Raw genomic sequence first — 11,070 nt, 5'->3', positions numbered from 1 at the left:
GGAGGATTCACACCGCGTCCGATGTTCGACGTACGACGATCCGACATCCAATAGGAAATTTTTGTCTCTAATAATAAATTCTGTTAAATTAAATTGCATTATCTAAAATCCAATAAAATATCACAATAATTTTTATATTATATCATATACCCACAGTCCCATTATCGCATTATTAACACTTATTACCGATAAAATATATAGAGTGTTAAACTAAGATTTTTTAAATGAAATATATTATATAAATCCTTGTTACACATGTATAATACATAAAATGTTCATTAATTTATGGGAGCTTTCCAGCAAGCGACACAAGTCGACACAGGTATCGTTTTGTCTTTGTTACTCCGTGCCAAAAAATAAAGATAGAACGACGTTTGTGTCGGCTTGTGTCACTTGCTGGAAAGCTCCCTATGTTAATCCGTTGCATAAATTCATAAATATGATAGGAAATTAACGAGAATCAGAGAAACGTTGAAGACACGTTGAAAAATCAAGACGGAGAAAGATGATAAATCTAATAAGACAATTCTATTTGCTTCTGTCTGAAATGTCTGTTGTGATAATTATAGTCTTCGTAATCTATTGTCCACAACAATGTCATATACACTGTTAATACGATGCCCAATAGTACTCGATCCGCACTGTAAAAGAAAAAAATTATATTCGTCAAAATTATTTTAGTTTTATTTAATTTGTTCTCAAAACTCGTTCTATATTATTTAGAATTTGCATAAATTCTGAATTATATAAATCGATAAATTGTCTTTCAATTTATAGATATCGTACAAAATATATATTTTACGAAGGCATTCAAAATTATTTAGCACGAATTTTAAAAATTGATGTTACTTAGTTTATATATATATATAATTTTTTAAATAAGCTGTCGCAGATGTTAAGAATTCAACTCAATTTTATAAAATCTTACCTCATGATAGGATAAATCCATAAAATAGCAAGAAACCCAGCAAAACTAGGATGTCTCATGTGTCTCATATATCTGCGCAGTTCCCTAGATTTTGTATCCAATGGACCATTTCTTTCAGACACTTTATACCATATCTGCTTGAGTCCACAGAGCTCGGCAATATCCATCATAATGCATCCACTATAAATAATAGTCCAACCAAATACATGGAGGCTGGAAAACAACATCCAGACTGTCTCGTTGGAAGTTTCAAACTTCCACATTGTTGCAGCTGGAGTCTGCTGCCATTTATTGATCAAGAAGTGAAGACTCGCCGAGCTACAGGCATCGTAAATACTCCTACTAAGATGTTCGATACGCAGTCGAGAGAAAGTTTGCTTAACGAGATCATTGGCCATGATAGAATGTTGAAAGACAAAGATTGCGATGAGCAACATGTCTACTAAAAGAGACCATAAAATAGATTCAGCTGCATTCTCATCTGAAAACACAATAAAATCATATATTATTAGAGAAATAATTATACTATCGTTCAAAGTTTGACGTCATTTAACAAGGACGTACCTGACACCGTGCGTAAACTTTCATTATCGCCGTAAGTTGATAAGAAATAAGTTAGTCGGCACAAGACGTAGCAAGTATATACGAAACTGGAAGCGCCCACGATTACGCTTAATACATTCGAGATCATTTTTGAGAGATAAATGACATAAACGAGTTAAGTTGCACACAGATTGTGTTAGGAGAAATGTTTTTTTGGACTTCGTTGTAATACTTCGTTACGAAAAAGTGTATATATCATAAACGTGACATTTGTTTACGAATAAATGAATAAATTGCTACCCTAATTTAAGGATTATATATACGCTATACAGATACATTAGCGTAAAAATTACACAACATCGACGCTCGACGCTAATACTTTAAGCCGAATCCACAATAATTCAATATTATTTTTCGTACTCTGGATCGCGTGCGAATAAATCACTAGAAATACCACGTGCTGTGTGGTGAAATCTAATAATTTTTCTAAATCGCAAGGAAAATGTTTTAGCGATTGGCTGGACAATTGGGCGCGTTCAGCAGACCGAGCCGCTGAGTAGCAGTCGAACGTGCGTGGCTCTTGCTTTTAGAACCAACCACGCAACGCAGAATTCGATAAGACGAACTCGACAGTTGTGTCTGCTGAACGCGCGGCCATTGACAAATAGGTGAGAGAGAGAGGGAGGAGTTCAATGCGAGTCAGTGCAAGTGCACCTTAACCTCTCCGCACCAGAACAGAACAGAATTCACAGATGGAGTGAGCGAGATGAGAATAACACATGCAGAAGGCTCGGGGGTGGTGGGGATCTGATCGAGGATCGAGGATCGAGTCTTTTCCTTGTGCGCCGTTTGTTTCTTACGGGAGCAAATACTTAATCGAATGAAAATTCTTGTTTTGTTGCTCGCCGTATTACATAGCTTTCCACTGCAGCTCATCCATCCGATTTACCTACTTCAATAGTACAATCGTCAATGAAGCTGAATAACCTGAAACAAACAATATTTTCATTCCCTTGAATAAAATATATTTTTATTTACAGTACGTGCCGAAAGAAACTCATCAAATTAAGAAAATGTATTATTAATTTTTTAATTTCCAACGTTGATCTTCTCAAAAAAACTTTATACAAAATTTTTCAATATACATTATTTATTATATATACATATATATATATATATTATTTTATATACACTTTTGCAACTACTTTTCAACTGTATTTACAATCGATTATTTATTGAAAAACACATACAATCAAGAAAAAAAGAATCTATAAAATGAGCAGCAGTGTTGCGAAATACAATGTAAAATACATACGATATCGGGCGGCGGTGTGGCCTAGTGGTAGAGCGCCAGACTCGTAATCCGTGGAACCGGGTTCGAGTCCACTAGAGCCGTGGAATTTTTTCCGAAAGCCGCGCCCCTCCGTGCAAGATTGGGGGGCTGCGGTCCATTTGACGCTACATATGCTTCGAAGCGTTCCTCTTCTCTTTTCTTTCAATGAAGAAAGAAGGAGAAGAAGAACGCTCCAAAACATTTCTAGCGTCAAGTGGACCGCAGCCTGGGACCCTTGTGCGGAGCAAACTGGGCTCCGTCTTTCGGACAGAGACGTTAAGCAGGGTGGTCCAAAGGTGGTTTTCTTCTCGATCTCTCCTCATTATAAACTTCTAACGAACTTACTTTAAATTCGTAAGTATACATATAACATTCTTCTGTCTTCTTGTATTTCAAATATATGGCGTACCCAGGCGTACCTGAAATTAAATTGAAATGAAATTTCATTTTTTTTTTTTGATTCTAAAAAGCCACATTACAGTTGTAAATTTAAATATGTTTATATAAAAGTATGATTTAATTACACACCATACATACAATGTGCTGCACCGGATAAGTATAGCATTATATATAAACTTGTAAGAAAAGAAACGTTTGTCCAACTATAAAAATATATTTTTACATCGTTCAATATTTTGTATGTACATTTGCTTTAATTTCTTTGAATTAAGTTCCAAGTTCTTATAATTAAATAAACGTACATATAACTCCGAAATTGTATCGTCGATCTCTTAATTCCTTAAATTCCTTAAAAAATTATATAATCGGCTTCGCGAGCCATTTTATAAAAAAATTAAGAGTTTTATGGAATTTTGTAATAATATTTTGTATATTTGTATGAAATTTTGTAAGAACAAAAATTTAAGTATTGCATTATTTCTTTTCAGTCGCGCTGTATGTAGCACTGACCATACGAGCGGCGTAGATGGGCCGATAGCCGATACCCATCTGGCGACTGCGCCGGATGCGCGATAAAAAGAGAGCGACGCGAGATAAGAAAATCATCGAACGCGACTCTCTCGAAGTGCTAAATTTAAAATTTAAAACATTAAAATCCCTTCTGTCTATGAATAAAATATAATATGCGTATATAATATTTTTGTAAAAAATTTATAATTTTGTATAACTTGTAAAAGCATATCAAACATATTTTTTTTATTTTATTATATTTGTAAAAGACGTCGGTCCTGGAGAACGACGATTGCGGAAGGCCTGAAGACCCTCGAGAAGGTCGTCATCGCCGTCGCCGTCGCCGTCGCGTTGCGCGACGGGGACGGGTTTGGCGCGGCCGATATTAACTAGATGGTGAAGACTGAGAGGGATTAGGGATTTTAGATCGCGCGGATCGACGTGCAGAACAGAACAGAACAGAACAGAATTTGCTTGTGTTGTGTCAGCTGTGCGAGGCTTATATGGCGAGTTATATTCCAGTGTCGATCGCGTTGCAATTTAGTGGTAGTAGCGAGTAGATACGTATTATACATTCGTCAATTGGAGGGCCATTGTCATCGGGTTAACCCGCATTCCTGATTCCTGCTGGATTCATACGATCTGGAGATCTGCCGGTCCACGAAGAGGTTTTTGAAACGGCTCGGTTGGTTTCTCTCGATCTCGAGCTCGTAAGTATCGTCGTATACGGCTGCCTGCCTGCCGTATTATGAGACGTACTTATCGTTGACGTATCTTCGAAAGAACAATCCGAGAAGGTTAAACGGTTGAAGGCTTGAAACTTGAAAGTCTCATTTGAGGACATTGCTTCTCGCTACACTTTTTCAACACCTTTTGTAGTTGATGAACATTTAGAATGCACAAATTTGATATTATTATGTATCGACGAGTAGAATATGAAAATAGCAATTAAAATCGTCGCTTGGCACAATTTATAAAGAGATGGAGATTAAGCATTCGATAAAAATAACTTTTTAAGGTTAGGCTAACTGTCAAAAGGTTAGCGTAAGAAAACAAGTTCTACATATTGTGTATTTTTTAAACGTTGGGTCAAGGTTCCGTGGAAAGAGAGGAAGGACAAAAGATCGCTAGTGTTTCTTTCTCTTGCCATATACATATGTTCGTTTTTTTTTTTTTTACTTTTGTCAGGTGGTTCAACATGTCAAATCTGTCCGAGCGCATCAATTATGTACAAGACAGCAGCAGCGATACAGAGACTGATTATAAGGAGACTGATGGAAGGGGAAGGCATCGCTTGTACAAGAACAGATTGAGGTAATTCGCAAATTTCCCGATGCCCAACTTCAATTGCTCAGTTTTAAATTCGGCAACGCAGAATGCCCGTGGGATGACTTTTACATAGATTCACAGCAATGCATTTATTAAAACTACTTTCATTGTATGTACGTTACAAAACAGAGTGTATCGTTATTAACGCTTAAAAAGTTGACATTTTTGGAGATAGAGTCTATCGTTCCACATAGGCGAATGAAAAGAGATTAGCTCTGATTCTAGTTTCTACAATGTCTTAGATTTCTTAGCATGCACTTAGAATTGCCCTTATGAATATCTATTATTTGCATGCAAATTATTCTTTATATAAAAATTTACATGCATTTTGCCAATTGTTAAAATAAAAAGCGTAAAAAATTAATTGAACTCACATAAAAATGAAGAAAATGCATAACGTACACGTTCAGATTTTGTCTTCGATACTTATGTCTCGATACTTCATATATACATATGAACATTTTGTCGTATGTATTATTATTATAAATATACTTGAATACATATACATATATTGAAAAATAGAATAACAAATAAATATAATATTTATTTTAAATGTTGCGTATTATATACATTTTCCTCGACATATTGATTTGATTTAAGTATACTTATATATATTCAGTTTTATTTTTTTATCGCTTCGAGCATTTAATATAGTATTTTTATGCCACGTATTTGAAAATTCTATGTATAGAAAAATAAATAAAGATAAAACATCTTGCCTTTTGTAATATTATACATTATGAAGGAATAGAGGAATTAGCAAAACCAACACTCTTTGCTTTTCTATCATAGAATCTCGTACGTTATGTGTAGAATAGAATTTGTTTCTATATATAATACTCTACATATGTATATAACGCATAGTATACGTATGTGTGTATACATGTATAGGTATAAATGTTTACTTCAAAGAGATCAAAACATCTATCGTCACCTTGTATAACGCCTATTTCTCTATATATCTCTATATCTATTTTTTATATATATTTGTGTATATGCGCGCGTGCGCACACGGAACAATAATTGATAAACTCTTTGAAATTGACATTTTTTTACTATCCTTAGTAGTGACATTTGAAACCAATATGATGATTTTCAGAAAAGAATTTTTTCCCATGATATATAGGTACGCAAAAATCGACTTTGCGCCGAATGAAATATCTACTATAAATATAAACGAAAGAATTATTTTCGTGACATTGAATTTCCCGTATCATCGACATACCCAAGACGTTTCATGTCATTTTCTCTTGTATCACGGGAATTTGGCTTTAACGTAATTGCACCATTTGCATTTTGCGAGATGTACATATATCAGATGTTATGGAAGCAACCAATAAATTCTTATAAAGTAGCGTAATAGAGACGTTATAGGTGCTTGTATCAGTAGCCGATTAGTATAAGATTACGTGGTTGTTCTGTGCATGTATAGTTGTGGTTCGTCGAAGCCGAAATCTTGTCTGGTACAGAGGGACAGCAGTGGCGATCGGCATTGTCATTCTTTCAATTCCGGCAGAAATTCGCAGGGCACGAGGCTCATTAACAGGTAAACGCACGTAACGGATAAAAGCCGAAGTTTTCCTGTGTGCTTATTTCTTTGAAAACACACACAGTTTAAACTATTTACTGAATAAAATTGACGTTAAAGAAATAAAACACGAATTTTAACTATTATATTCATTTCGTACACACACCAATTACTCTTTCTTTCTTATAATGTCTGCAAATCTCAAAATCTCGAGCTACCGGGCTTCGCAATTTATAAGGTAGGTCTTACAAATTGCGTTAATACCACATCGTCTTATACATCTTTCAAGAAGTTTCCTACGTTATTAAAAAAATATCTTAATACATATGCTCATTAAGAGAGACAATTAATCTTTCTCGCAGAATTCGTTCAAACGTCAATATGGCCAAACAAAGTCAAAATCAAAATCAAAACTGTGGCAGAGATATCACGATGTCCGGAGGATCGTCAACAGCATCTGCTACCGGGATTAGCAATCAGCCAGCTAGCGATGAAAGAATCACCCTCATCGTCGATAATACCAGGTGATAATAGAAACGTATTAAAAAATATAATAAATTAAATTAAATAAGTAAATATTAAAAATATAAAATTAAGATATATATTTTTTAGTTAGATTCTAATGTTTTTTATTATTATGCTTTGATATAATACAAAAATAATGTTGCTTTCTGCAGTGTGTTAAAAGCTCTAGAAAGCTACTTTTACATTACTAAACAAAAATCATGTTTTTGATTGTACATCTCAGAAAATATACTGTTGCTGAAAGATTGTAATTTAGTTATTCTTTTATTAGAGAGATTTGCTGATTTACTTTTCTTTTTATTAAATCTATTTTAATCTTTTTTTTGTTTTAGATTTATCGTTGATCCGGCTTTGTTCACAGCGCACCCTAATACAATGTTGGGTCGTATGTTCAGTTCAGGCGTGGAATATGCTCAACCTAATGAACGCGGCGAGTATGAGGTCGCCGATGGTATTTCTGCCATGGTTTTCCGTGCTATCTTAGAATATTATAAGGGCGGAGTAATTCGATGTCCCCCGACCGTAAGCGTTCAAGAATTACGAGAAGCTTGCGACTACCTGCTGGTACCTTTTGATGCTAGCACGGTAAAATGCCAAAATCTTAGTAAGTATTGTGAAACAATATATATATATATATATATATATATATATATATATATATATATTACTATATTAATTTGACATATTATTGTACAGTTCTTTTATAAGTTGTATAAAAGAAGTTTGTGTTCTTTTTTATATATTATATAATATAGTATATAATATAAAGAAATATTAAACTGATGGAAAATGATTTTTTTTTATATAGGAATCTTTAAAGTTAAAGAGTTTGTTGTTGCAGGAGGATTGCTACACGAATTGTCAAATGAAGGTGCACGCTGCCAGTTCGAGGTATTCTTAGAGGATTTGATCTTGCCATTGATGGTGAACAGTGCGCGACGCGGTGATCGCGAGTGTCATATTGTCGTCCTACTCGAAGACGATATCGTCGATTGGGATGAGGAGTATCCGCCCCAAATGGGAGAAGAATACTCCCAAAGTAAGTGAATAGGATTTTTAAGGATTAAAAATTAAAGAAAACAGATTAAAAAGGCAGATTGCGTGTTACGTTAATTTTACGGTTATTTACTGATAATTAAAGCCAAAGAAAAGTGTTAAAAGTAGGCAGGAGCCTTAAGCTTCGCAACATTCTACATATGTATATTTCTAAGTTAAGAACTCTATCGTAAGAAGTGAATAAAGTTTTAAATGAGTAATTATTTGAAACTTCTTGTTTTTAACAAACATAACTTTTATATTAATTAATATGGAAGCACAAATTTTTAGATAGTATATTTTGGCAGTTTATTTTACTTAAATTATTTTATTTATTAAAAATTAAATATAATGTGTGTGTGAAATATCTTGCGTGGATTCTATAGTGTAACTCACTTAAAATAATTCTTTTAAATCTTCTCTTTTATACATACTTTTGATATAGCACGTAATTTGTTATAAGTATAACCTTCAGAAGCTTGAAGGAAACACGTGCAACTTTTTTAGTTATGAAAGCGTTAACCTTACACTGTGTTCAATGTAAAATCGATTAACTTTGTCTTTGAAGGCATAATCTCCATTAGTTCCGCCTGTTTTCTTCAGCAATAAATTTTCAAGGTAACTTGCGATATTAATATCTGTAATGTGCACCATATATTTAACCCCTAGCACACTTAGGAAATGCTGGACTTTATGTAGCGACCTGGAATTTGTGTGCGACTTAACTAATGGACATTAAACGTTGATATAATAAACCTATATATCATAAACATAAAAGAAACATAATTTTCTTTAAAGACTGAAGTCTGTTTCAAAATTAAAACTGTACACATATATATTTCGTGATTTTATTTTATTATAGTTCAATTTCTTACTTTTATTTGACTCTCTTTATTTCGTAAAGTTTAAAATCTAGATCTCAAACATTGGTTATTTTATATCATACCCTTTTTTTACTTTCAGCTGTCAATAGCACGGCGATGTATCGCTTTTTCAAGTACATTGAAAACCGAGACGTGGCCAAGCAAGTAATGAAGGAGCGTGGCCTTAAAAAAATTCGTTTAGGCATCGAGGGCTATCCGACTTACAAAGAGAAAGTAAAGAAACGCGCCGGTGGTCGCGCTGAGGTCATCTACAATTATGTTCAGCGTCCCTTCATCCATATGTCTTGGGAAAAGGAAGAGGCCAAGAGTCGTCACGTTGACTTTCAATGCGTTAAATCCAAGTCAGTGACGAATCTGGCTGAAGCCACAGCCGACCCTGTTCTGGATGCTGCTGGAAATCCTATGCTTCTCCAGGTTGCTGAAGGAGCAGTCTCCCAGCCAGAAGTAGTTGGACTTCCTATGGGTTCGGACGCTGATGTGGATGGACCGATGGGACCTGGCGATCAAGACTTGGGTCCGATACCATCAGACGAGCTACCGTCATAGATGGGAGTAAACTGGAATGGGATTTCGAAATCCTGAAAAAGATCTTGAAAACAAACTTTAACAAAATATTTATTTATAAAGTTCTTAAAAAAAGTTCTCGAAGAAAATCTTGTAGTCTCCATCTTGAAGAATGAGAACTTAATTCTGAAAACCGGAGTGTACTTGCTTCTTAAAAGACTGAGGTGCATTTGATTTGAATCGTTACAAATTGAACTCTGAAGACTTGGGAGTACATTGGATCTTGTGAACGGAAGATATACGCTGAAAATTTTCCAGAATGCATATCCTAAAAATTCTACAGCTTAGAAAAAGAAGGAATCAATTATATTCATGAGGTAATTTCCGTCCTTTTGTCACGGAATTTATACGATTCCGTAATGAAAAATTTATTTATGTTTTGAAGATTTACACGAAAAGAAATAATTTTCGTATTACTTTGTGAACGAGACTTCATTATTGACGTTATATTGTTGTATTTTACTATTATATGAATTTTTTTATTTTTTTTTAGGTTTTTGATTTGTTCTACCGTGTGATTAAAAAAACAGGATGCATCGAAAGATTTATCAAGGTACTATGCACTCCAGTCTTCACGATTCAATGTTTTGCTTTTTTCCCGATTTCCTTCTGTTTCGAATTTATACGATTTTATCTAAAAACACTATTGAAGTCAGAAGACGAAGGTATATTTATAATTAATGATAATGCAATGTATGAATGTCGTTCTTTTTTCACCATATGGTTTTTGAAGGTATGTATGACTCTGTTTAAGAAAAAAAAGACTTATATTAGGACTGTGAACGACATGAATTTCTTCGTCTAGCATCTCTTGTCATAAAGTTTTTGTGATCTTTTGCAATTTTGTGTATATAAGCGTTCATAATATATATGTATATAGATTTACTTAGGTGTATAATTTTTTGCGAATACGATCGATGTATTATCGTTGCATCTTCTACTACCATCGGTCTTTACCGTTTTATACTATTATAATAAAGTTAAATACGCGATTTTTTCTCAATAAATAAATTTTTGCCATTTTTACTCCTTCAAACTTATTTTCCTTTTATTACAATTTTTCTAAAGGGTTTTTATATTATAGAAGTATTTCCTAATATAGAAAATTTGTCAGAGATGTATAGACATTTTAAAAAGAAGTTTATAACTAAACAATATATATTAGCCATATATTTGCATGAGTTTTTTTATTTTATTTTAAGATACTCGACCTATTTTTAAGCTCTTGAGACTTTTTAAGGGTGGAATTCATATTGTGGTCTGTTTTTTTACAGTTTTATATTCAACTTCTCTCAATTCTTAATTTAACATTATCTATGTTTTCACGAGAAAGTTGAGACTATTATATGGAGAAAAGGACATTGTAAAAATACCGTTCTTACATACAGACAACATTCCAGATGGAGCTTTTATTCTTATCCATACACACAAATAGAGTAAAAATCTTTGTCATTACTTTACCCTATTGGCAAAGTACATTCCAGTATGATAA

At 33.7% G+C, this 11,070-nt stretch overlaps 2 protein-coding genes and 1 long non-coding RNA gene across 3 annotated transcripts; 1 reads left to right on the top strand and 2 right to left on the bottom strand.

Annotated features, from left to right (window-relative positions):
- Positions 1 to 327: 327 nt before the first annotated feature.
- On the bottom strand, positions 328 to 2,989 carry LOC143904999 (nurim homolog). Its single transcript, XM_077420073.1, has 4 exons — positions 2,787 to 2,989; positions 1,493 to 2,458; positions 929 to 1,409; positions 328 to 641 (listed from the first exon to the last, which is right to left on the bottom strand). Exons 2-4 carry the CDS (start codon positions 1,617 to 1,619, stop codon positions 515 to 517), a joined length of 735 nt encoding a protein of 244 aa, XP_077276199.1. The 5' UTR covers positions 1,620 to 2,458; positions 2,787 to 2,989; the 3' UTR covers positions 328 to 514.
- Positions 2,990 to 3,087: 98 nt separating this feature from the next.
- Positions 3,088 to 3,685, bottom strand: LOC143905002 (uncharacterized). Its single transcript, XR_013259092.1, has 3 exons — positions 3,506 to 3,685; positions 3,333 to 3,406; positions 3,088 to 3,223 (listed from the first exon to the last, which is right to left on the bottom strand). It is a non-coding gene; the product is annotated as an uncharacterized LOC143905002 (long non-coding RNA).
- A 531-nt stretch (positions 3,686 to 4,216) lies between these two features.
- LOC143905081 (BTB/POZ domain-containing protein KCTD20-like) lies at positions 4,217 to 10,604 on the top strand. The gene is given in 9 exon segments (XM_077420217.1): positions 4,217 to 4,223; positions 4,274 to 4,335; positions 4,338 to 4,423; positions 4,902 to 5,027; positions 6,475 to 6,588; positions 6,933 to 7,094; positions 7,428 to 7,699; positions 7,937 to 8,134; positions 9,094 to 10,604. Coding segments are annotated over 9 exon segments (1,494 nt in total). The 3' UTR covers positions 9,561 to 10,604.
- The last annotated feature ends 466 nt before the right edge of the window (positions 10,605 to 11,070 follow it).

Source organism: Temnothorax americanus, unplaced genomic scaffold, assembly GCF_048541705.1.
Source record: "Temnothorax americanus isolate GAGA-0224 unplaced genomic scaffold, ASM4854170v1 Scaffold6, whole genome shotgun sequence".
Taxonomy (NCBI): Eukaryota; Metazoa; Arthropoda; class Insecta; order Hymenoptera; family Formicidae; genus Temnothorax; species Temnothorax americanus.
This window is presented reverse-complemented; position numbering and strand designations above follow the sequence as displayed.

What these genes read in the sequence shown, in the direction of transcription:
- LOC143904999 (XM_077420073.1), bottom strand. Translation starts at nt 1,619, where the DNA reads ATGATCTCGAATGTATTAAGCGTAATCGTGGGCGCTTCCAGTTTCGTA. An exon ending in AAGTTTACGCACGGTGTCAG is followed by an intron (nt 1,410 to 1,492) that starts GTACGTCCTTGT and finishes TTGTGTTTTCAG; the next exon opens with ATGAGAATGCAGCTGAATCT. An exon ending in TGGATTTATCCTATCATGAG is followed by an intron (nt 642 to 928) that starts GTAAGATTTTAT and finishes TTTCTTTTACAG; the next exon opens with TGCGGATCGAGTACTATTGG.